The sequence below is a fragment of the Henckelia pumila genome, chromosome 2 (assembly GCF_033568475.1).
Source record: "Henckelia pumila isolate YLH828 chromosome 2, ASM3356847v2, whole genome shotgun sequence".
Classification (NCBI taxonomy): domain Eukaryota; kingdom Viridiplantae; phylum Streptophyta; class Magnoliopsida; order Lamiales; family Gesneriaceae; genus Henckelia; species Henckelia pumila.
The window spans coordinates 151,375,577-151,402,855 of NC_133121.1; the positions used below are offsets into that span (position 1 = coordinate 151,375,577).

The window sequence follows — 27,279 nt, forward strand, 5'->3', positions numbered from 1 at the left end:
CTTTGTCTAAGTCATGAAGACCTGGTCCTCCCGGGATCCTGGAGCTCCAGGTCTGCCTTTATACACCCCTAACGTTCCTGACTCGGTATAGCTCTGTTCACTGCCCTAACTAGCATCCCTGATGCTTCTGCTTCTCCTTAGCCCTGATACCCCTGACTTTCCAGGATATCACCATTCCTCCCTAAAAATAGTCGGGCTAGAACCCTGTTCGCTGTCCTGACTAGCATCCCTGATGCTTCTGCTTCTTCTTAGCCCTGATACCCCTAACTTCCCCAAGATATCATATCTGATGAATGAATTTTGGTGAGTTTCAGAAGAAGGGGATTGTGATGGACGATGATGAATATTTGATTGGAACTGAATTATCAGAAGAATCTTTCACTAATTTGCCTTCTCGTTATGTGATATTGCAATTTTGGTTGTCAATATAATGAGTGGATACACTGAATTTATTGTCGCCCTGAACCGAGTGAGTGGAATTGTAACCATGTCTATCCAATATTCATATAAGTATCTGTGACCCTTTTATTACAAAAGTTTGCAGGTTTTGTTTACCTCTTCTTTTCCATTTTTTTTGAGAGATAGTGTCTGATTAGTTTGTCTTTGCTGTGGCAGTGCACTGTCTTGGAGCGTGCACATAATTTATGATATTCTGAATGTTTTTCAAGCAAATAATGATTTGTAATTCTGGAAATTTTGAGATTATATTCTATTTCACGCACTCTTAACTTGTACAATTTTGTTTATATCGTGTTTTCTTGGGTCTTTAGAAGCATTACTGGAATTATTGAAGACTCCTGCAGTTAACGTGACAAGCATAGGCCCAGTGCACAAAAAGGAGTGATGAAGGCTAGTGTTATGCTTGAAAAGAAAAGGGAGTATGGGATGATATTGGAATTTGATGTCAAAGTAACACTTGAAGCTAGGGAACTTGCTGATGAACTTGGTGTTAAAATATTTGTTGCTGATGTTATTTACCACCTACTCGATCAATTTAAGGCTTATATAGGTAATCTTAAAGGAGGAAAAGAGGAAAGAAGCTACTGAAGAAGCAGTTTTCCCATGTGTTCTCAAAATCAAACCGAAATGTGTTTAATAAGAAGGATCCCATTGTCTTGGGCGGTTGATATACTTGAAGGCACCGCAAAGGTAAATTTTTTTGGACAGCCTTTTTCACATACTGCTGAATAAAAATGTGTCTTGTCATCATTGTACTACTTCTTTACTCCCGTGTTGGTGGGATTGAGTGCATGGATCTCTTTGTCCATTATGCTCTGTTTGAAATTATAAATGTGTGTGTTTGGACTCTAATTTTTGAGTTTTTACCCTCCACTGATGTCAGTTTGAGTATTGTCCAATAAAAGAAGTGTTTGATGTTGTTAGCATGCAAAGTTGAGGTTAAATTGATAATTGTTTTCCATGTTCATTCAATGTGAACTGGAGAGTTAAAAGCGCATAATAGAGACTAGGAATATTTTGTTCATAATAGTTTTCCAAGTGAATTGAATGTGAACTAGAGAGTTGAAGGGGTTGAGAAAGACAAGAGATAGACTGTTCATAGTAGTTTCTATTTGTAGTAGCCCACTAGAATTCCAGTTAAATACCATTTTCCAGGCAAATCATAAACCAATAAAATGTAAATATTTGTTTTAGAGAAAACTATTTGCTTTATGTTGGAATGGTTGTTTATTTTGGATTTACTTTTGCAGGTTGGAACTCCACTATCTGTTCCTGCTAAAGATTTCATTGACATTGGTCGTATAGCTTCCTTCAATTGAGAATAATAAGAAGCCTGTTGAATATGCCAAGAAAGGACAGAACCTTTCCATTAAGCTAGGTTTGGGATTTTCGGTGCTTATATATTCAATTTTTTTGTGAACTTTGGTGTGCCATTCTTTTTGCTTCCTGTTAGAGCTCAAAGAATAATGCATGAAAATCACATTTAATTTTGTCGAATATGCTATTGTTTTATTTTATGTTGATTACTTACCTTATTTATCATCCATGCACCTTATGGAAAGGTTGATCCTGTTTTAAAACTTGACAATGTACCGAGAGTTTTAGTTCTCTAGGCATCAGGCTCAAAACATGTTCCTAACTAAAAATATTTAACTCGTACCAGTTGAACATTTGATTTAGATTTTTCTGCCTCATGTGCCAAGTTCAAGCTATTCCTCAAAACACATTAAAGCAATTGTTCGTGACTAGACTAACTACGCAAGAACAAGATTGTTTACCTTACTGATAGGGTATCGACACAGCTTCCACATTATGGTGTGTGTATGTATGGTGGTTAATAATATTTTCTATGGTATTGTCGGGCATTCCAACTGAGGCTTAAAAACTGATATATTTGCTGCTTTTAAAACCGCTGGAAACTGCAATCCCTTATGGAACCCAAACTTTGGGGCAGTCTAATTCGTTTCCCTGTCCTTGTATCAAGTGTTTTTTTTTTGGTATATGGCGTATGTGAAACTTTGCAAAATGCTGTGCACTGCACTTCTTTTAAAGCATGCCAAAACACGAGTATGTCTTCTAACAGAGAATCGGCAGTAACTTCGAAGAGCGGCAGAAGATGTTCGGTGTCTGGCATTTTGAAATTGAAGACAAGCTTGTGAGCAAAATCCCTAGAAACTCACTTGATGCACGGAAGGAACACTATGCGGTAATTATTGAATTTTAGTGCGTAGTTTTCTTTTTTTTTTTTTTCTTTCTTTTTTTTTTTTTGAACCTTGCTAGATCATTCTTTTAACCACATACTGAAGCACCCACAACATTAATTTTTTCTTGAAAGGGAATTGGAGACTAACCAGTGGATTATGCTGTTTACAAAAAAATATATATACAGGAAAACTTGTCGGTAAAGGAGAAAAAGATCGCTCTCGAAATGGAGAAGACTCTTCAGGATACCATAAATCTTCGTACGCATTTGAAAGGAACTGTGGGGAAACTTTGCTCCTCGTTATTCGATTGTTGAGATTTATTATAAAATTTTTTTCATATGTTACATAATATTGATTATTAGAATTATATCATGGTTTATCTCTTGCATAGCCAAAGCCTCAAGTTGATGATTCTGTTCTGTTGGTGTTGCGTCGAGTGATCCATGCATGCTGCGATCGACTTTCTTGACATTTTTTCAATTTTTTTTTGTTTTTGTTTTTGAGTTTCTTGAGATTTTCAATGTGATATTTTTTAAAGATTTGCGTGAAATTTACGTCATATTGCAACGTATGTATAATAATAATAATAAATAATGCTGTCTAATTTGTTCGTAGATAAACAAATATGCATCATTTATGATTATCATATCCAGATTTTTTTTAAAAAAATTATCATATCCAGATTTGAATCCCGTGTTTCCCGTAAACTGTATTATATCGTAAAAATTATTATACACGCACTAACATCTCAAGAAACCAAAGATCCAGAAAAAGAAGAGGCGAAAAAAAAAATCCGCAGGAACGGGGAACGCTCGATGCAGCAAAACATTAATGGTGTAAATTTTACTATCAAGTTACGTTGAAGAACTCGTCGGTGGTACGGTACGTTTTGTTAATCGCAAATTATTACGGTTCCTACAAAATAATTTTCTTCAATCTCTTGAAATTTTTATTAATTTCCTACAAGGCTGATCCAAAATAATAACTACGTAATAGTTACGTATACATCGTTCATTTAAAAGATCGATCAGTGCATGTATAATTTTAATTTACAACTTCATGTCTAATAATGAATTCTCCGAACATAATATATAAACTTTCATCATTAGAATGATACTTTTGCAATAGGATCGAGGATAACTTAAATCGTTGTGAGTGAACTTCCACCAGGTTGATTGTGATTTTGAGTCCAATGATATTCGGCCCCTTTAAGTTTAGTTCATTTTGGTCACTTCATTATTTTTTCACCGTGTGCCAAAAGTTAAATTAAATATTTGATTTTTGGTAGCAACTCTTTACTGTTAATTAGAATATATATATCTTTTTGTTGGTGGATTTTTCACATGCATGTTCTGTCCGCATTCTTGCTTCAGAAACTTGATAGGGTTTATTTCACGGTCGACTGTATAGTCGTGCATCTTGTAATCATTTTCTCGTTCGTTTTCATACAAATCGAGTAATTATCTCATATATCTGACCATATATAAGACCCTCGTAACGGATAGGCTTACGCGTAGACGGAGTTCCCAATAACTACCTTTAGCTGAACAGATTTCACGCTTACTCTTTCTTTTTCTCGTTAAAGAAGTACACCATTCTTTGGCTTCTAAGGTTTTGCACATGCCTAATTTTATTAGAATGGATGAATGAATGAGAAAAATTGAGTTAGAGGCACAAATAGGGTTGTAAATGAGACAAACAGTTCGCGAACAGTTCGGGTCTCGGCTCGATAAAAGCTCGTTCGAGCTCGTTTAATGAGGCTAGTTAAGGCAAACGAACCAAGCTCGAGCTTTACAATATTCGGCTCGTTAGCTCGTGAACATGCTCGTTAACACGCTCGTAAGTCATCTCTTAGACGAAAAAATAATAATATAGATATTTAATTTATAAATTTACACTTTAGTTATGAAAAATATTGAAAAATTTAAAAAAATTAATTTATTAGAATAAAATTACAAATTTTAATAATAATATTATATTTTTTCAAATATATAATTTAGTTTTTAATTAATTTAATGAATATTTAAATTTATAATTTAAATATATTAAGCTCGTTTAGGCTCGATAAAAGCTCGGATAAGCTCTTGAGCCATGAATATATTCGTTAAATAAGCTCGGCTCGACTCGTTTATAAATGAACCGAGCTTGAACATTCAAAAGCTCGACTCGGCTCGTTTACATCCCTAGGCACAAACATGCATGCATGCATGATCAATATTTATATATGCTTGAAGCAATTATCATTTGACAATTACAAGTGTGATAATACACGTACGCATATGTCATTAGCAATCTTGACTTCAGGAATAACAATATTTTATTAAAGAAAGGGCGGATCGAGGAGCAAACATGCATGCATGCATCAACTTTAATCATTTCATCTGCCTGCAGATTGCCAAAAAAATAGTTAGAATAATTATAATACTTGAATACATGATAAGAATGACTTATAAGATCGGTTAAACATATTACTTACGGATGAGTTCTTCTGGGCTGTGTTTGTATACTTGGTGGATAAAATTTTCGGTTCTATGAGATAAAGGAAAACCTCAATTCTGACAAAAGAAGAATATTCGTACAAGCTGGACCGCGACGTCCCCGCATTACCAATGACGAATTCCTGAAAATATTTTAGCAATGTGATATTCTATTATTTCTGGAATGACCTAAGTGATGGTCATATCGCCTTTTGAGGATGAAAGGTGATGCCGATAAATTCTTGTACCGACGCTCCTACATCCTCAATGGTAAGTTCTTGAAGGCAGACGGAGTGAAACACTTTCGCTTCCAAGATCATTATGATGATCATAATGAGCTTTGAAGCGAAGACGGAGGTGTTTCATGTCGTATACCTTCAAACGCGTACCATTGAGGATGTAGAACCATCAGTATATGCAAGACTCTATCAGCGTCACCTTTAATACTAAAGGTGATATGATCATCACCTATGTCATTCCAGAAATAATAGAATATCACATTTTCAAAACCTTGAAAATATTTCAGGAATCCGTCATTGGTAATGCCGGGATGTGGCAGTCCAGCTTGTACGAATATTCTTCTTTTGTCAGAATTGAGGGTTTCCATTGCCCCATGGAACCGAAAATTTTATCCATGAAGTATACAACATAGCCCAAAAGAACTCATCCGTATGTAATATGTTTAACCAATCTTATAAGTCATTATTATCATGTATTCATGTATTATAATTATTTTTTTTCGCAATCAGACAGATGAAATGATTAAAGTTGCTGCATGCAAGCATGTTAATTGCCCCTCGATTGGCCCTTCATAAATTTTGTTTTCTTGAATAAAGCATTTTTATTCCTGAAGTCAAGATTGCTAATGACATATATATGTTCGTGTATTCTCGTACTTGTAATTTTCAAATGGTAATTGCTTCAAGTATAATTGGTAATGCATGTACGCTTTCGCCTCTAACTCAACTTTTACTCATTCATCCATCCATGCTAATAATATTAGGCATATGCAAAACCTTAGAACCAAAGAATGATAATTTTTTAACCAGAAATGGAAGACTACGCGTGAAAACCGTTCAGTTAAAGGTGGTTATTGGAGAAATTTGTCTACGCGTAAGCCTATTCATTATGAGGGTCTTACGATCGGGTATAGAAGAGTATTCAATTTCTATAAAAATGAACGAGAAAACGATTACAAGATGCATGAATAGATAATTGACCACGAAATAAACCCCATTCAGGCAATAATCAAAAGACATGGTGAACGCAATATGTTTCACGCGAGAATGAAAGACATGATTTGCACATAAATAAATAGCTCCAATGTTGTCGCAGTAGATAGAGACTGGTGAAGGCTCAACAACACCAAGTTCAGCAAGGAGCGATCGAACCCATTGCAGTTCAGCAACCGTAAAAGCAATGACACGATATTTCGCCCCAGTAGAAGAGAGAGCAACAGATCCCTACCTTTTGGAGATCCACGAGATGGGATTTGGACCCAATAACACAATATAGGCACAATGAAAATGCGATCATCAAGACCACCAGCCCAATCCACATCACAGTAGGCATGCAGGGACGGAGAGAGATGCCATAGAAGAATAAGACCATAGGAGCGCGTACCATTTATATAGAGCAAGAGCCGTTTGACAGCACTCCAGTGGAGAGAAGGAGAGTGCATAAACTGAGATAACATTTTAACAGTAAATTCAATATATGTACGATTAAACGACAAATAATGCAGACTCCCCAGTGTTTGGCGATACAGGGTGGCATCGGTAGGGAGCGATCCATCCAGCAAGTGCAAGGTCGAGGACGTGGATAGAGGCGATTCAACAGGCTTTGAGTCAGCCATGTTCGTCCTTGTGAGAACATCAAGAAGATACTTTTCTGTGACAGAAAAAGGCCCCCATGCATAGTAATCAACCTCAACACCTAAAAAATAAGATAAGGAACCCAGATCCTTGACAGAAAAGTGAATGCTCAATCGATTGATTAATGAAGCCCTGGAGAGCACCAGATTCATTCTCTGTGAGAATCAGATCATCAACATAGACAAGTAGATACATAGTAATGCCTCAAGAACGGTAAATAAATAGAGGCGTGTCAGCTAGAGAGCAAGTGAAGCCAACACTAATTACAAATTAACAAAGCATAGTCTACCAAATGCGTGTCGCCTGTTTAAGGTCATAGATCACGTTGTTCAACTTATAGACATAGGATGTATTCAAATCATTAACAAAACCAGGCGGTTGAGCCATATAAATACAATCATCTAATTTACTCATGTAATGTTTGGTACAAGAGATTAGGTAGGTTTGTGTGTGAATTTCATTATAATCCATTGTTTGGTAGGATTTTAATTAAAACTGTAACGACTCACTGTATCAAGACGGGTCTTTTCAGCATGCTTATGTCCTCACTCACACGCACCCTGAGAAACTTCTCAGGGGGTCACCCATCCTATAATTGTCCCAAGTCAAGCACGCTTAACTTTAGAATTCTTATGTGATGAGCTCCCGAAAAGAAGATGTAACTTCTTGATATGAGCAGTACATATGAAATCTTTTAAACCCTCATCAACTATGTAGTTCCATACCTACACAGTCTCAGAATCCACTCTCATTTCGGCACGGGATCGGTTCATTCGTGTCTCCCTTCGCCTAGAAGCCTACCAGGAGCCTCTCATTGTCCGTGCAACCTAATCTCTTATAGAAAGGATAAATTGATATTATAGTGGGTTAAATAAACCCTTCGACCACCCTAGTATAAATTATCCTTGCTTTTATCATACCCATCAATTACCCTAATACCCTTTTCCCTCCACCCTAAACACCATTGAGATTGCATTCCCGCCTACGCAGACCCTTTTCCCTCCAATCTGACGCTTTATTTTATTGTCTCGGTTGAGAAATTTCCAGAAGACAGAGGAAGCTCGCTGTGTGGGTAAATCTCTTGAAATATTTGTTCACAACATTCATTTTATAATTTTGTTGAAGATTAAAAATTGAGGGCTGGTTTGGCCCTCTGTTTTTAATTTTTTTTATGATATTTGGTTTGCTTTTGGTTGGAATTAATCAGAGACTATGTATTTTGTATTTGGTATTTCGTCATATTGAATGGAATTTTTTGATGGTATTTGGTATTTGGTTTACTTTTGATTGAATTTTTTTTAATTTCGTCATAGATGATGTAAATCTCTGATTAATCTATGAAATTAGTGGAATTCATTGCTGTAAATGATGTTGGAAGCATGATGAAACTAAGGTTCTAGATAAAGATGTTGGAATCATGATGAAACTTAGGTTCTAGATAAAGCAATGTTACGAGTAGAGTTTTCTTTTCTTCAGGCGTGAGAAGCTGATGCTCAGGAACAAGGACATGATCTTTAATGTTGACCATCAACTCTGCCTCCTGTACTATGACGGTCATTAGTATCCCTAAAATACACATTAATTATACATAACTGCATTTGTTGATTCTTTGAAGTAAAGTGATTTTTCTACTTCTTGTTTTTATCTTTCTGTTTCATTTGAGTTTTATCACATTTCTTACCATGTCCTATAGTGTTTGAAAAATATATATATTTTAAAATTTTTGTCATGTTTGTGTTTGTATTTAATTCTGCAAATTTAGTGTTATAGCATCAATAAATTATTTTGTTCGAGGATTCTATGTGGATGATAATGACCTTATTTTCCCACACATATGCATGCCAATTTTTTCATTTTGCACAGACATCTCCCCTTTAAATCCATAAACACAATTTTAAATTTACATGAAAACGTGGGCCTGGCATGTCAAGTCTGTGCACATAAATTTTTTTTTTGTGTTGACTTTTTCTATAAAATCGTTTTAAAATCACAAGTTTCTTGCGTGCATGCTAGCTCGGGACAGTACTAGGGACTATAAAATTTCGTCTTATTTTTTTTAATATATGTTAAAAGATGGATGATGATTATGTGCTACTTCCCACTTATGAACCTATATATATCGATGAAGATGTCCAGTGGGTCCATAAATAAATACGTACCTATTCTTATATAAATAAGTATTGATAAATCAATAATATGTTCTTGAACCTATCGTATTTTTTAATATTTTCCAAGATATTAAATTTTATTGTATACTTCTATTGTTAATCATCTTTTGAAATGTAATTTAGAGTGGAGTATCTTGGAAGATGTTCTTAAAGCGTAGACTCATCGTACTTTTTGTGATGCTGCACAAAATCCTGTGTCAGTACTTCTTGATTTTGATACTTTTGAGATGAAATCGACAAAAAACGTGCAAAACGACTCTATGATATTCGTAGAACAACAGCCTCATATAGTATGGCGTAGAGAATAAATGTACAAATGAACCATTTTCACATGATTATTGAAGTAGGGGATGTTCAGTGCGTGGTGAACTTAAGAATGAATAAGAATGCATTTGCACGATTGTGTTTCTTGCTAACTCATGTTGGAGGTTTAGTCGAGTCTAGATATGTGCGTATTGAAGAGAAGGTCGTAATGTTTTTGTCTATATTGGCTCATCATAAGAAAAATCGAGTTGTTGGTCATGACTATGTACGCAGTGGGCATACAATCAGCACCAATTTCCATGAAGTGCTCCAATCAATCCTCATGTTACATCCAATACTACTGGTCAAACCCTTTCCTGTTGATGATACTTGCACTGACGAATCTTGAAAAAGGTTCAAGGTAACCTTAATCAATATTTAATAACTTGTAAAAAATAAATATTTGAATTAGAGATTTATACCAATTATGATAGTTACATTCATAAGTATAAATTTGTTATTATTACATTATATAGGGATGCCTTGGTGCATTGGACGGAACGTATGTCAGTGTACATGTACCTAAAATGGAGAAAGCACGATATAGAACAAGAAAAGGTACTATTACAGTGAATGTTCTTGGGGTTTGAGACCATGACATGAAGTTCATTATGCACTTACGGGGTGGGAAGGATCTGCAGTAGATTCTAGAGTTCTTCGTGATGCCTTGAATGGTGACGATATATTTAAGGTTCCAAGAGGTTGTTCATCATATGAATTTATGTTATTAACTATGAACTATGATAGATATCATTTAATGTGATTTCTTGTTTATATTTTTGTTCTATATGTATTGTTTGTGACATAATTTTATTATTTTTTAGGATGTTATTATCTATGTGATAATGGATACGCCAATGTCGATGGATTTTTGACTCCATACAGGCAAGTATGTTACCATAGGGATGCTTGGGAAAATCGTGCAATTGGTCCACAAAATTAAAAGGAGTTATTTAATTGGAGACACTCTCAAGCTCGAAACGTGATTGAAAGAGCTTTTGGTTTGTTGAACAAACGATGGGCCATACTACAAAGTCCTTTGTTCTATCCGTTGAAAACACAAAACAGAATCATATTGGCTTGTATGTTGTTGCATAACTTCATTAGGTCTGAAATGCTCGAAAATCCCATTTAGAAATTGAACGACGATGTTATCATCTTGGGCCATGAGATACAAGATGATTTCATCAACAACTTTGAGTCATCGGATGTCTGGGATACATGGAGGGAGAACCTTGCTATGTCAATGTGGAACAGTTTTAATTAATTTCATCTGATTGTTTTACTTGTTTACGTTTGATGCCTTTTCATTTATGAACAACTTTGAAGTAGTGTACTTGTTGCATTCGACGCCTTTTCATTTCTGAACTTAAGAACATAATTTAATTGCTTGTTTTTTTGTTTGATTAATTCTACCGGAGTGATCTTGTAATAATTTTTTGATTTATATATATATATATATATATATGAAAAATGTGGTTGTAAGGACTTGACTTGTCACTAATTTTATTCGTCTTTGAGCTATATTTTACGCAGGAATAAGACAACTTCATAATCATGGAAAGTGGATCAAATGTTGAGAGGCGTGTAGGCAAAGAAAAAAAACCTGATAAGACTAGACGCACTTGGAGTGAACGTGAAGAACAAGTTTTGATACAAGAACTTAAGGAGGCTTCTATTGAAGGTTGGAAGAGCGGAAATGGATTTCGGCCAGGGTACTTGGGTTTTATTGAAAATCTTTTGAAAGCAGCATTCTCTGACACAAATTGGCGTGGCAATCCACATATTAACTCCAAAGTTCACGTGTGGAAGAAACTGTACGGTACTCTGGTGGCAATATTAAGTAAAAGTGGAGTCGGATGGAATGACACCAAAAAGACTATCGAAGCATCAAGCGACACATGAGAAGAACTTATTAAGGTATTTATATGAAAGTACATGACACTTTTTGTACAAAAGTATGTTGAATTTATTTTTTATTTCTCAAATTTGTAGGTAGACAACAATGTTCGTACAATTAGACACAAAAGGTGGACCTATTACCATGATTGGGTAGAAATATTTGGAAACGATCAGGCAACTGGCGATAGACGTGACCACTTTGCCGCTACAGTTCAAGAAGTCCTTTAAATGACTCCTGAGGTACCAAACAATGTAGGGATTAGCCCGGAGGATTTGTTTTTTGTTGATTATGGAGATGTGAGTCAATGTCCAAACCTATCACACCATCGTCCAAACCAGTTGCAGAAGCAAAATTGAAGGGTAAGAAACGCGGAAGAAAATGGATGATGATGATGACGATGATGCGATTGTTTAAGCCATAAATAATTTGTTGTACAAAGACAAAAGATAAAATCAAAATCCATCCAAACTCAATTCAACCAACAAGATAAACTCGTTACCAATCTCGATCAAGTCGTCGACGATTCGAATTTTACTAACTCTGAGTTTAACAGCCTTCAAACAATCTGAAATGAAGTATACTAGGATCAATATCAACATTCAAACTCAATCGAAACACGGCTCAATCAATTCAAACTAATCGGTATCAAAACTTGAACCGACGACATAACGGCTAATAAACGGCTAACCGAAAAATCAACAACCATCAATATATCCATCCAATACAACTCTTAACATCAACAATCCATCAAAATCTCAACAATACACGTCCAAAAACAAGATTTTCAGAAATCCCATTTTTGAAAATTACTTCAAAAATTCATAACAAATCCAAATATCGTTCTTTTTCCGACCAGTCTTGAAATATACAATCTATGCTAGCTCAATAACAACATATCCAATCAAAATCAATTTCCATCGACATCCAAAAATCGAAGTACAACTTATCAACAAAAAATTTACGGTAGAACGAAGCTCTCGCAGTTGTGATCGCAAATATACTTTCAGATTCAAAATCTACCGGACGGATCGTGAAAAATCAGAAATTGGAAATTTTGAAATCACGTTTGAAGAAGAAAAATGGAGGGGAACGCGTTTGGAGAAGGAAAAAGATGAGGTGAGAAGACTAGTCATCTCAAATAATATATGAGTCATGGTCAAAAGAAGGGAATTTGCACTTAAGTCCCCAAATTCTTCAAAAAATTGCAATTCAGCCCCTGATCAAATTTCAAAACTTCCAATTCAAACCTCGAATTTCATAATCTCAGAATATCAATATTAATCTCAATTAAGATAATTTCGGGGCATTACAAAGTGAGTTTGTCGTAACAATTCTGCAAGACCACTTTGTTTTGCTATTGTACAATAACTCTCTTCCTGTAAATCAATTGGAATTTTAAAGCGTGAATGAACTGTTCGACCACCTGGTAATATTGAAGCTGCAACTCCTGAAATTGCTGTAGCTAAAGCAATTGTTTTGTTTTTCCTGACTTTCGCAAGTAGTGCTCTGTACAAAAAAGTCTTTCCCGTTCCTCCAGGTCCGTTTACAAATAACAAGCCACCATTTCCCTTATTTACACATTTCAAAATTAATCGAAATGCTTCATATGTTGTCTATCATTCAACTTGAATTGTTCCAAATAATCATCTTCTAAGATTGGTATAGATATTTGTTAATCTATTTCTCTGCAAAATGTTCTATTTCATTTGTTTATGTTGAGAGATATTTTTGGGAGATCAAAAGCAGCAATGTGTTTACCATGCTTTTCAAAATCATGTTTATACTTTGAAGTGTTTTTGAGACTAAGAATTCTCCATTCAGAGAAAAATATTTTTAACCTCAGACATTGCTTCAAAGTATGAATTTCATAACAATCTCATATCAGCTGGTTCACAATACACCAAAATGTTTGCAAATAATCTTCTCAAAGCATGTGGAATTTGGAAGGTAACAGCTTCATTCAAACATTCACAAGTACTTTGGTTGGATTCAAGTAATCCTCTTTTATGTGCTGATTCTTTGAAAGTAAAGCAATGGTTTCTATTAACTATTAGCAAATAGTCAAAAGAAGTAGGTCCTCTTACATGATTTAGTAGAAGTCTCAAATAGTATCTTTCTCCTACGGCGGGATTTGTTGCATTTACACGACCAATAAATTTTTTTTTCTTCCTCTTGTAATAACATTTACTTTTTTTGTACCAAACATAATATCAGGAAACTTAGCGTACAACAATGTTTTTTCCTTAGTGCTTATCGAGCAAGCATGGAAAAATTCAATTAACAATGTCTTTGAATTGTGATCTTGCCACAAAACATTATCTAATTTCTGATTCCTCCAAAACGTCACACAATGTTGATTTGGCAAATGTAAATTGATGACAGCCGGAGATATCTCATTCAATTCAAACAAAAAAATTCTCCACAAACCTTCTTGTGCAGATACCCATCTTGCATTTTAGAAATTTTTTCATTTCCTGAAGCAATGTGTACTGCGACTTTGTCGTGACCTTTGTAAATATACTTGTACAGATACTTAACTGGAGTCAATCCAGAACAAATCTCAACATTTACGTGGCAATCATATCTTATAAGAAGGTATGGATTATAAGAGACAACCCACTGATTATTTAATTTAGCTCTTCTTACATTTCTTGTTTGGCTGTCATTCCTTCTCCGGTAAATAGGAACCATCTTCTCCTTGAACGATTCTCTCGCAAAAATTCCGTGGATAATGACTCTTGCATTACCCGACAATCATTCAAGAGTTTGTTTTATTCAAATATCCACATGTTCTGTACATCCTATGATTCACAAAAAGGTTAAATAACCTTGAATTTTTCTTTTTTTTAGGTAATTCAGTCAAAACATAAGCATCAAATTGATCATCATTGTTTATCTTATATTCTTTCTTCAATATGATCAACATGTGAATATGAGATAAGCCTCGTTTTTGGAACTCAACTACATATGCATATGCAAAAACTTCAAATGCTGCTTTATGAATATTTTCGTTTTTAAGTCTTGGAATTTTGATCAAAAAACTATAGCTGTCAAATCCGGCCGATCTTGAGGTTGTTGACTCCTTATTAAGTTCTCTGTTATTTCTTTCCACTCTGGACTACAAGTCATTGTTATAAAGAGATCTGGTTTTCCGAACCTTCTTACAAATGCCGTAGCATCTAAATATCTTTTTTGCATGTCTCTTGGACCTCCAATGAATGATGCAGGAAATACAATTCTTTTTCCAATCTCATTCCCTCTTGTTTCTCCACAATTGATGTATCCACAATGCCTTGATAATAATCAGATCTCAATTCAGCTTGATTATTTCTGCAATAATCTAAACGTGTCATTTCAAGTTTGATGTACATTTCAAATTCATATTGTTGCAACAACCTCCTTGAATAAAAAAGAACTGATGAAATGTGACTCCTTATCTCGAATTTATAACAATAGTACTCTCGGCAAGAAACCATTCTGGTGTTTTTTCTTCTAACACCTGTAAAGATAGTAATTTTTTTTGTAAAAATTAGTTTATGAATATAAATTTATATACATAGTTATAGTAAGACACTTTTGTAATAATTTGTAAGGTCGATAATGAAAATAAAACTACATATTTGTACATATTTTTTAAATATTAAATAACATTATAAAATTATTTAATTAAAAAGTACAATGAATCTAGTTGGTAAATAAATTTTGAATTAAAAATGTAAAACTACCATTTATTATTTGAAATAAAATCATATTTTTCTATTATATAAACAAGCAAAAACTTACTTGCCGACATGATCTTATTGCTGATAGAAGAATTTGTATGAGAACAATTCGAAAACCATACCTCTCTGTTCTGATTGAAGAATACATTCCACTGAGGAAAAATCTATTGGATTCACAGTTGCATGTTGTGGTTGGAGAACAATTCCTGCATCATTAAATTTAAGAATATTCTGGTGCCATCATGTAACGCCCCAAATTTATCTTAATTGAGTTTATTTGAGATAAGTGGAGATTACAGAGTTCAAGAGCCGACTTGATTTTGATGAGGGTCTATTTTGCAAATTTTAGATTTTTCAGGGACTAAAACGCAAAAAGTGGATTTGTTATATTAGTTGACTTGACTAAGTCTTTTCTCCTATTCCACCTTCTCCTCCAAATCGTGTCTCCTCCATTAGAGCTTGGGAAAAGTTTCTTCAAGCTTTCAAATTCTGGTTTCCAGTCGATCGTTCGTTATAAATTATTTTTGAAGGCAGTTTAGCGATCACAACAGCGAGAGCTTCGTTCTATCGTAATTTTTTCTCCGATCAGTTGTACTTCTATTTTCAGATGTTGTTAGAATCGATTGAGTTTTGGTTATGTTGTTCTTGAACGAATTTTTGTCGTTTATTCTCAGACGATTTTGAAATAGAGCGTCGTTCGGATTTGTTATGATTTTCGGAAGCATAATTCGAAAATGGGGATTTTGAGTGTGTTGGGTTTTGATTTGATGTTGTTGTTTTAGCATTGATTTGAGTTGTTTGCAATGCTGTACTGCTGTCTGCATTTCCGGTTTGTTCAGTTTATAGTCGTTATGCCGCCAGTTAGAGATTTGGGATTTTTTAACCGTTGAGTTGTACGACTTTAACAATTGGGTTGTTCGTCGTTTTGATCATCTTTTGCCTCTGTACAGATTCGTTTGAAGTTTGTCAAGCCCAGAGTTAGCAGCAGTCGATCGTCGAAGAGTTGGACGAAGAGCGGTAAAGAGTTTACCTTGAGCGATGTTGATGTTTAGGCTGTTTAGATTTTGAAATAACCTCTTTTGTAGCTTATCCAGAGTTGGAGCTATTGCATCGAAAGGTACAAGCAGTCATCGTTTTAGCGAGATAGCATACTCGAGAAAGTTGGTTCTTGAGTTTTTCCTTAAATCACATACTTGCATTAATACTTGTTCTAGAATGTGGGACTTGTATTTTGTTGTTTGAGCTTTTGTTATATGGCCTAATGCTTTATGTTTTTCTTCTGCATTCATTTTGAGCCAAACCTTTGATTTCAGCGGGCAGAACGACCCTTTTTATGTTAGACATTTTAGGGGCTTTAATCGAGTGGCCTAGGCGTAGAGGTTCTCCTAGTGTCAGCATACTCCTTATAGTCGCATCGAAGTCTAGGGGAGTGGGATACGTGGCACCACCTCGATTGGGATAGTCGGTGAGTCGTTACGTGATCTCATCCACGGGATCCCAAAAGCAGAGCATCAATTCCGTGATTATCAGTTTTGATATCCCTGTTTTAAAGACAAGCATTTCATTCGTATTAGCTTTGAATATGTTGTCTGTATTACATGTTTTGAGTTAATACTTGTTATTGCATGTTATGTTGCTTTTACTGGGAATAACAGGCTTACCGGATTTATCCGGCTGTTGCTTTGGTTTGTATGTGTACTTGGAAAAAGGTGGGGCAGGATCAAGTCAGCGAAGACCTGGTTAGCATTAAGAGTGAGCGATAGAAGTGGGAGTAGGTTTAGAAGTCATTTCAGCATGTCAATCTAGTTTATATTTGAAGCATGTTGGAACTCGAACTTGGTTGATGTTTGTAGTTTCTATTATTCGAATATTGTGGATTGAATGTTGTCGTTTCATTATGAACCTTGTTATGCATTAAATGTATTGGACTTGAGCTTTGGCAAGATTTTTCTGCTGTATTTTTTAGCCCTGTGCTGTCACCGCTCGAACGGTAGAGTTTGACCGATCGAGCGATGGACTGGTAACCATGTTTCTGTTTTGCAGAAAATTTGCCCGCTCGATCGGTTGAATCTTACCGATCGAGCGGTGCTAGATTCTTCCGGGCAGTGAGTTTGCAAATTATTGCTCGCTCGATCGGTTGAATCTTACCGATCGAGCGAGGCCACTTTCAAAAAAAAATTTATTGCTTTTAATCTTGGATTTTGTATGCTCAATTATTGTTTAACCCGAGATTAGATGTTTAGAACCGAGGTCTCACATTAAGTGGTATCAGAGCGATAAGTTTTCTGGATGGAATTAGAGTGAGATGGGGTAGATCGAGTCCGCTTGTTTTGGCTTCTCGCATGTGATTGAGTCCGTTAAATGATTATTTAAATTTCATGCGAGCATGATTTATTATTCTATGATCTATTTGAATTACATGATTATGTGATTTAAATATTAAAGCATGATATATATTAGAATTGCGGATTTAATTATTCCTGATATGGAATGAGACTTTTGAACAGAGATTAAGGACACAAGATTGTTGAATTGAGATATTTGTGTCCTAATTCTCTTGATTATGAGATATGTTTCTGATAAGTGCATTTTGTATGCATTAGTTTGTGATATTGATATTTTTATATATATTTTTGTGTGCATCAATATTGTTTTTATGTGTTTTTATGTGTTTTAAGTTCATGTGTGCGTATTTCACTCTCCCGATTAATTTTGTAGGAAAATGGATTTTTAAAGAGTTAATTACGGAGCAGCCTTGATCGAAAAATCATATTTAATTTTAGAGAGATCCAAATCCGATCTCCACCGTTCCGAATGAAGTTCAAGATTTTTGAAGCTGCTGTCCAAATTTCAGGTCAATCCGACAGCTAGAACTCAAGTTATGAATTTTTGAAATTTGTCGCTTGGAGCAGGTTGAATGTTGCGCTGTTGGTGAGTGCTGTAGCGCGTTTGCCCTTGTGTTTGGCGCTAAGGAGAAGCGCTAATGCGCTTAGAAGAAGGAGTTTGACGCAAGGAGTAGCGCTAACGCGCAAGGAATGAAGGGAACCGCGCATGATGTCTGTGTGTGTTATTTTTCGGGCAGAAACTTGCTCGCTCGAGCGAGAGCTTGTGCTCGCTCGAGCGAGCGATACACGAATTTTATTCCTCGGAACAGAGAGTCTCTCGCTCGAGCGAGAGGTTGTGCTCGCTCGAGCGAGATGTCGGGAATCAGAAAAAATCAGAATTTTGGAAATTAAAAAGTCTTATTTTACGGGATATTTTTCATGGGCTTTTTAAACTCATATTTAAGGGACTTATTCAGACGTGAGAAGGGGGTTCCAACACGCATAACGCAGACGACAAGGCGGCGGCTGGGAGCAGAGAAGATTTCTTCGTTTTTTCTTTCTTCTGTTCTTTCTTTTTATTTTAATTTTTGTTTGACTATTGTTTTCAATTATTGAGTAGTTTATTTTCAACCAAGATGGCGTGATTGAGCCAAACAAATTCATGTAGAAAACTTGGATGTTTGTTTGGGATTTTTTAGAGTTGATTTTATTTTATTGATTGTCAGATTTATATTTGTCTTGTGAATAGTCTGATCAACTGTTTGCTTGCATGTTAATCGATTCCAAGTCGACAGAGGAGGTTTTGATTTTGATCACTCTGATAATCAACATATTGTAAAACCGACTAGAAATAGAATTCGGTTTCAGTGTGCGGTTTGGATGTAAACTGAATTTTCACAAATATTTAATGCATTCAAATTTGATTAGAATTACGAAAGATTAGTTCATCAATATTTGAATAGGTTTGATTGTTCTAGAAATAGTCCTTTGAACAAATTAGGAGAATTTCCGTGAATTAAGATTAAATCTGAGTCCTAAATCGACTACATGTTACATGATTTGTTCGGTACCTACGTGTGTCTTGGTTGTCTTTGTTTTAATTATTTTTATCTTCAGTTATTTTTATTCTTATTTCTTAAGCAGTTTTTATTTTATTTTCTTATTTTATTTAAATAAAATTGCTTTTTATTATTTTGTCTAGATTAAGTAAAATAATTAATTCTTGAGAATTGACAACAGTCCCTGTGGGATCGATACTTGGACTCTCAGTCCACTTTACTATTACTTGACCTGGTACGCTTGCCAGTAAATTTATATCACACCGATTAACACGGTCAAGTTTTTGGCGCCGTTGCCGGGGACTGTTTAGTTAATATTAGGATAGATTATTTGCTTGAGACTAAAAAAAATTTTTTTTCTATTTTTTTCGTTCCTTTGATTTTTTTTAAAATTTTTTTTTTCTTGTGAGGTACTTGGAGATGGACCATCGACAGGTGTTCACAAGATTTGGCCAGCAATACTTGGAGCCTTTCTATGCTGCTTGGGGGAGATTCAATGATTTGGCGAACATATTTCAATGCCATCAGTTTTCGACTTACACCCTCACTAAAAATTTTTATGGTGAATTGGATGAGATTACAAGAAGTTGGGTAGATTCTGGAGCTTTGGCCACTAGCAGTCAATTGTTTAGAAGAGATGAAGACAGTGCGATGCACTTGTTAAATGATATGGCAGATTTCGACTACCATTGACATTGTGATTCTTCATTGCAAGGTTGGAGTCACAAATATCCTCCAGATATCAACTCTAAAAATTTTGCAAACCAACCACCGGAGAGTCAAGACGAGTGTGTAGGGTGTTCTAAAGATTATGTGGCTCAGTTGGAGAATCTTTTGCGGCAACAGACACAAACAAATCAATTCTTAGAAAGCCGTATCAAGTCTTGGAGTCTTTTGGATGAACAGATTGCGCTTCTTAGAGAACCAATTTTTGAGATCTGCCAAGAGAGTGAAGTAACTGAGCCAGCGCATGAAGAAATAATTTTTGAGGAATTTTCTTGTGAAGAAGAGCCAATAGTGATAGTGGAGGAGGAAGAAACATACAAGGCTATAGATTTTACCTCGTCAATGGTCGTTCCATGTACACCGTTAGAAGATTCTTTTTTGCCATTGACGCCACTTCCAAAATATTCCATCCTCCATAAGCTTCAGCCTGCAATCCGAGTCTCCTTCCAAACTAATCAGTTCCGACTGAGTGTTGTTGGACCGACGAGCTTACAAAGTATATATCATGCCAAGCTTGAGGGCGAAGGAAATCAAGACCCATACGTAGAGTCGTATGATTTTTACTATGGGCGGCAGCCGCTCTTTGATGGTTGCTTCTGCATAGTCGGGCATTAGACTATAAATTTAGCGTTGACTGGGAGGCAACCCAGTGTTCTTTCCCCTGTTTTTTATTTTATTTTTGGTTTTTGTTTTTTTATTTTATTTTTTACTTCTTTCCCATTCCAGTTTGCCGAGCCTGCCGATATACATAGTCTGCTGCTGCTGTCCCAGCTGATACTGTCAAGAAGGAAGAGGATGAATCGAAAATCAGGGGATTGTTATTTTTGTTCTCATTGTGTTTTTGTTCGTCTTTGCATTTGTGTGTTTGTTATGCATTCTGTTCATTGTTCTGAAGCATTGAGGACAATGCTTTGGATAAGTATGGGGGGGTAGACTAGTATATTGCATTGTTTGTTATGTTTGTGTTGCATCTGTCATGTTTTGTGTTTGTTTGCATTTAGTTTGTTTTTGTTGTTGTTTGCATTGTTATGAGTAGGATGAGTCATAATAGCCAATGATGATGAAGTTTATTTGAAAAAATGGATTTTTTAAAAAAATTTGCTCTTGACTTGACATGAGAAACTGTAGGTTGAACCGTGAATATTTTTAAGCACTAATGTTAGACCAGTGAATTGTAGCGAAAGATTTGATGAAGTTTCTGTCTGTTTGACCATTGCACGACAATAAGTGGTTTGTGGATCTTGATTGTGTATTATGAATTTTGATAAGGCTCTAGTTTACACTTATGATCTTGGGCGCACCTAAAAAAAAAAAATTTCAATTCCATCCGGGCCTTGAAAGGAATAAAATCCTATAAAAGATTAAATTTAAGGCTAAGTATGCGGATTAAATGGGATTGATGCTCCATCCGGGCTATAGACGAGGGGATTAGAAAGAAAAAATAGAATGATTTTTCGTATCCTATCAAAGTTTTAGCTAAGTATGCGGGTAATTATTGGGGCTAAAGCAATACCGGGTGCAAAATCCGGAGGTGTGTAATTCATTATCTCAAGGGAGGTGGATATGTCTAGAGGTCATTGAAAGGAATGGACACTTGAAAAGTAAAACTTGTACTGATTTGTCATAGGTCGCTAAGAAGATTTGAGACGAATTCGATCTAATTTGCATGAAACTGGAATGACATTTCACACACACACGTTCATGTTAAACCGAAAGCGTATTATGAAAAGTTGAGAGCATGTCTGTGTTTTTGGTTTTGTGATTGAACTTCTCGGAGGCTGTGCACATTTATGAATCATCCTTACTTATGTTTTTGCTTGCATTTTGTTTTTGCATGTCTTGCTCGAGGGCGAGCAAGAGTTAAGTATTGGGGTGTTGATAAGTGCATTTTGTATGCATTAGTTTGTAATATTTTTATATATATTTTTGTGTGCATCAATATTGTTTTTATGTGTTTTTATGTGTTTTAAGTTCATGTGTGTGTATTTCACTCTCCCGGTTAATTTTGTAGAAAAATGGATTTTTGAAGAGTTAATTACGGAGCAGCCTTGATCGAAAAATCATATTTAATTTTAGAGAGATCCAAATCCAATATCCACAATTCAGAATGAAGTTCAAGATGTTTTAAAGCTGCTGTCCAAATTTGAGGTCAATCCGACTGCTAGAACTCAAGTTATGAATTTTTGAAATTTGCCGCTCGGAGCAGGTTGAATGTTGCGCTATTGGTGAGTGTTGTAGCGCGTTTGCCCTTGTGTTTGGCGCTAGGAAGAAGCGCTAATGCGCTTAGAAGAAGGAGTTTGGCGCAAGGAGTAGCGCTAATGCGCAAGGAATGAAGGGAACCACGCATGATGTCTGTGTGTGTTATTTTTCGGGCAAAAACTTGCTCGCTCGAGCGAGAGCTTGTGCTCGCTCAAGCGAGCGATACGCGAATTTTATTCCTCGGAACAGAGAGTCTCTCGCTCGAGCGAGAGGTTGTGCTCGCTCGAGCGAGAGGTTGTGCTCGCTCGAGCGAGAGGTTGTGCTCGCTCGAGCGAGATGTCGGGAATTAGAAAAAATCAGAATTTTGAAAATTAAAAAGTCTTATTTTACGGGCTATTTTTCATGGGCTTTTTAAACTCATATTTAAGGGACTTATTCAGACGTGAGAAGGGGGTTCCAACACGCATAACGCAGACGGCAAGGCGGCGGCTGGGAGCAGAGAAGATTTCTTCGCTTTTTTATTTCTTCTGTTCTTTCTTTTTATTTTAATTTTTGTTTGAATATTGTTTTCAATTATTGAGTAGTTTATTTTCAACCAAGACGGAGTGATTGGGCCGAACAAATTCATGTAGAAAACTTGGATGTTTGTTTGGGATTTTTTAGAGTTGATTTTATTTTATTGATTGTCAGATCTATATTTGTCTTGTGAATAGTCTGATCAACTGTTTGCTTGCATGTTAATCGATTTCAAGTCGACAGAGGAGGTTTTGATTTTGATCACTCTGATAATCAACATATTGTAAAACCGACTAGAAATAGAATTCGGTTTCAGTGTGCGGTTTGGGTGTAAACTGAATTTTCACAAATATTTAATGCATTCAAATTTGATTAGAATTACGAAAGATTATTTCATCAATATTTGAATAGGTTTGATTGTTCTAGAAATAGTCCTTTGAACAAATTAGGAGAATTCTCGTGAATTAAGATTAAATCTGAGTCCTAAATCGACTACATGTTACATGATTTGTTCGGTACCTACGTGTGTCTTGGTTTTCTTTGTTTTAATTATTTTTATCTTCAGTTATTTTTATTCTTATTTCTTAAGCAGTTTTTATTTTATTTTCTTATTTTATTTAAATCAAATTGCTTTTTATTATTTTGTCTAGATTAAGTAAAATAATTAATTCTTGAGAATTGACAACAGTTCCTGTGGGATCGATACTTGGACTCTCAGTCCACTTTACTATTATTTGACCTGGTACGCTTGTCAGTAGATTTATATCACACCGATTAACGCGGTCAGTTTCCTCGATGAATTTTTGATCAGGAAACATTCAGTAGCAACCCCGATTGAACATCTTTGTTCTGCGACTGAAAGAATGGCTGTAACTCCGACTCCGATGGAAGCACTTTTTTTTAGGTTTCAGTCGTTCAACCCACCAACTCTGAAGAGTAATGAGAATGTCTTGGAGTGCGAGAATTGGATAGAAGAAATCGATCAGTTGTTTGATTCTCTTGACTACACCGATGAGCGTCGAATTTGGTTGGTAGTGTACCAACTTCAGGGGATGGCCAAAGGTTGGTGGATTTCAAGGAAGAAGGCCTTGGAGAATCAAGGTATGGTTGTTTCTTGGAGTTTATTTAAAGCAGAATTTCTTCGGCAAATTCCGTTCCAACAACAGATTGGATATCGAAGAAGTAATACGAGGAATCAATTGCAACCAAGAGGGAAACAATTCAAGAAGTCTGGGAGCAGTTCTTCTAGCTCCAGCGGATCCCAACAGTTTGGTTCAGGACAGAGTTCTGGATCTTCGGTTTATCTTGCAGCAATTGTGGAGGTCGATACCTCAGCGAGCACTGTCTTGGAATTTATGGTAGTTGCAATATCTGCCATCAGACCGGACACTACGCGAGGAGATTTCCTCAGTGTGATACCGTTGGATCTTGGTCAGGGCGTTCTTTTCGACCGATGGTTCAACAGGGGCGGCAAACTACTGTGGTTCATTCCTTTCAGTCGCCGCAGCAGAATCAACTAGGAGGTTATCCAAATATGAATCAACCTCCGATGCAACAGACTTTAGTATTTGCTCTTAATGAGGATACGCAGACTCGGGCTGCACCTGGAGATGATAAGTCAGGTAATCATTCGAATTTTTGGTTTTATGCCTGTTAAATGTTAGATATTGGTACTTTTCCTACCTTTTTACTTAAGAAATCTAGTTTGATGCATTCCCTTTTGTTGAACTTTTGGGTTACTTTAGTAGCAACTCTTGATTTGGTTGGGAATAAGATTGAACTGGGCAGCTGGTACTTAGGTTATCGGATTATGAGTTATTATCCGTTGAGCTGTTTAACCAAGTACAGGGCAACCGAGGATTCTTTCCAGAAAGTTGCCAGATTTTAGATCTGATTCGTTAGACGAGTGGAAATCCTCCGGTAAGAATTCTTGATTCGTAGATTCTTTTGATATTTGTTTTGTAGAATGACAGTTTATTACAATAATGTGCGGAGGATTTCTTTATGTTGGCAGAAGATGTCCTGAAATTTTAACCCGATCTGGTTGATACACCAGTGGTTATAGAATTTGCAGACGATGATATAACAGGATGAGCTTCCGGTTTTGATTCCGATTCGTTAGATTGGCTTCAGCTTGAATTGAAATCAGAGTGTCATCTTCCTAATACCGGACTCAGAACGAGGTATGTCGCTTGAACTTTGTATTGCAGTTGTTTTGGCAGACGCTTCTGCAGTGCATATGAACTTTAGGAGCCGGATCTTTCAGAGATAATTGGACAAAATTGTGACTAATCTTATCGATGATTTCTTATCCATTCGGATCGAGAGTTGTACTAATCATGCAGAGCATTCGAGAATCATCTTGCAGAATTGCGTGCCGAACAGTTGTATGCTATTCTATCGACGGCTGAATTCTGATAGGATCGACTTATCTTTCCTCGATGGATAGAAAGGATTTCCAATCGACAATTCCTTAGTATGCTGCACTTATGACCAGAGTTTAAAGCAGATAGGAGTTCTATCAGCATTTTGATTTTGAGCAGAATCAGAATTGTGTGAGAAGATCAAAATCGATCAGATATTTGATTCGATTTATTAGTATTTGTTGAAGAAAAGTCATAACTGAACCAATCTGAGATTCAGTCTTTTCAGTATTCTTTCAGATGATCGAAAGGTATACGATGATTGCAGAGTCGGTTCTGGTAATATCAGATGAAGAACAATGTTAGAGGTATGTTTTTCCGATGTTCTGAACTGCATGCAGTTGATAGCAGAGAGAAAGAACGACCCGACGGTCTATTATACAGTTTATTCTAGTTCAAAATGGGATAGAGATCATGTTTCTGATGGATTCATCAGGAAACTTCTTTGAGCAGTTTGAGTTGGAGGTACTATCTGTTTAAGATTGACCGATTGGTGAAAGCTGCTTCTGTATTCCATACAGAATGATTCTCAGACATAATCAAATGATAGATATTCTGTCAGATTGTTTGAGTGCCGAATTTGGGCGTTTCAGACAGAGATCTTTGGTATACCATTTTTTTTAGTATAGTCTTCGAAGAGACTTTTGATATTCGATTGCATCTTAGTACAGTTGTTGTACTCAAAACGACGGACATTCAGAGCAGACGATTTGGGTTTAGAGGATTTGCTGAGCTGTAGTGCTGGGCCAACCCAATATCTGTATAGCCTGATCGGGCTAGGTGAGGGTGAGCGGTCTATGCCATCTATTAAGCTCATTATTACCAGACTTGGTAATTCATGGTACCTATCCTGAAGGTCCATGGTTTGTATTATAGGAAGTTGTGAAACTCCCTGACTCCGGAAGGAGAGATTTGGAGGTGCTTGATCCTTGCACTAGCTGACAAGTGACGCTTACTCCTATGAAATTCTTCAACAAAAACAGTTATCAGATGATTATCTCGATGACATCGTTTATGATTTGTGCGAGCAGAAATGGAAACCTCTGTTGTTTTGGTATGATTTTTCTTCTGAGTCACCTGTTTTAGGACCAGATTTGTTCCGAGGTTTAGGAGCAGTTGATGATTGTGTGTCGAGAATGTAGAGGAATTGGACTAAGTGGTCGAATTATACGAGGGTTAGATGCAAACTTTCGTATTTTGATCGGAAATATCGAATATTTCTAAAGATTTCGATTTTCAGAAATATTTGTCAGATATGAGAAGAGAGAAATCGTCTTGAAGATTGTTTAAATCTCACTAGAGTCTGGAGCTGATGGACGATCGTGTCTACAGACTTGTTTTGTTTCGTCTCTTTCTGGTTTTCACAAGGTAATTTCGGTCTTTCGTTGCGGATTATCGCCAGATCCGTGTTGCTGAATTACCCAACCAGAAGTTCTTATGTTCTCTATTTGTTGAGATCGGAATTTGAAGAGTTACCAAATTGCCTGAGACGAATGATTCAGAGTATGACCGAACAGAGAAGTAGCTCCAAAACAAACAGAGTCAGTTTGTGCTAGTACAGTTGAGCAGTTACGATTTTGAAGAAGAGATTTGGGAAATAGAGTCCGATTTGAGACAACGGTTTCTGGACTTATTCTGAGAGATGAATTCTTTTCCAGCTTTGGATATTATCCCTTTTCTTTTGAGATTGAACCGTATTCGATTTTGAGGACGAAATCAGTTCTTAGAGGGGGAAAATTGTAACACCCCAAATTTATCTTAATTTAGTTTATTTGAGATAAGCGAAGATTACAGAGTTCAAGAGCCGACTTGATTTTGATCAGAGTCTATTTTGCAAATTTTGGATTTTTCAGGGACTAAAACGCAAAAGGTGGATTTGTTATATTAGTTGACTTGACTAAGTCTTTTCTCCTATTCCACCTTCTCCTCCAAATCATGTCTCCTCCATTAGAGCTTGGGAAAATTTTCTTCAAGCTTTCAAATTCCGGTTTCCGGTCGATCCGTCCGTTATAAATTATTTTTGAAGGCAGTTTAGCGATCACAGCAGCGAGAGCTTCGTTCTATCGTAATTTTTTCTCCGATCAGTTGTAATTCTATTTTCGAATGTTGTTAGAATCGATTGAGTTTCGGTTATTTTGTTCTTGAACGAGTTCTTGTCGTTTATTCTCAGTCGGTTTTGAAATAGAGCGTCGTTCGGATTTGTTTTGATTTTGGAAAGCATAATTCGAAAATGGGAATTTTGAGATGTGTTGGGTTTGCTTTGATGTTGTTGTTTTAGCATTTATTTGAGTTGTTTGCAATGCTGTATTGCTATCTGCATTTCCGGTTTGTTCAGTTTATAGCCGTTATACCGCCGGTTTGAGATTTGGGATTTTTGAACCGTTGAGTTGTAGGACTTTGGAAATTGGGTTGTTTGTCGTTT

General features: G+C 36.0%; 1 protein-coding gene and 1 long non-coding RNA gene across 7 annotated transcripts; both read left to right on the plus strand.

Annotated features, from left to right (window-relative positions):
* The first annotated feature begins 843 nt into the window (after positions 1 to 843).
* On the plus strand, positions 844 to 2,977 carry LOC140878694 (uncharacterized). The gene is given in 8 exon segments (XM_073282309.1): positions 844 to 1,014; positions 1,016 to 1,089; positions 1,091 to 1,121; positions 1,123 to 1,149; positions 1,710 to 1,766; positions 1,768 to 1,851; positions 2,543 to 2,665; positions 2,849 to 2,977. Coding segments are annotated over 8 exon segments (696 nt in total).
* Positions 2,978 to 3,420: 443 nt separating this feature from the next.
* LOC140883349 (uncharacterized) lies at positions 3,421 to 16,244 on the plus strand. 6 transcript variants are annotated; one of them, XR_012150376.1, is made up of 7 exons: positions 7,945 to 8,086; positions 8,491 to 9,846; positions 9,962 to 10,186; positions 10,310 to 10,374; positions 11,022 to 11,405; positions 11,481 to 11,627; positions 16,061 to 16,244. It is a non-coding gene; the product is annotated as an uncharacterized lncRNA (long non-coding RNA). The 6 variants fall into 6 exon arrangements; XR_012150379.1 differs by lacking the exons at positions 7,945 to 8,086; positions 16,061 to 16,244 and adding an exon at positions 3,421 to 3,545 and having other exon boundaries at positions 11,481 to 11,777; XR_012150375.1 differs by lacking the exon at positions 16,061 to 16,244 and having other exon boundaries at positions 11,481 to 11,777.
* Positions 16,245 to 27,279: the final 11,035 nt, after the last annotated feature.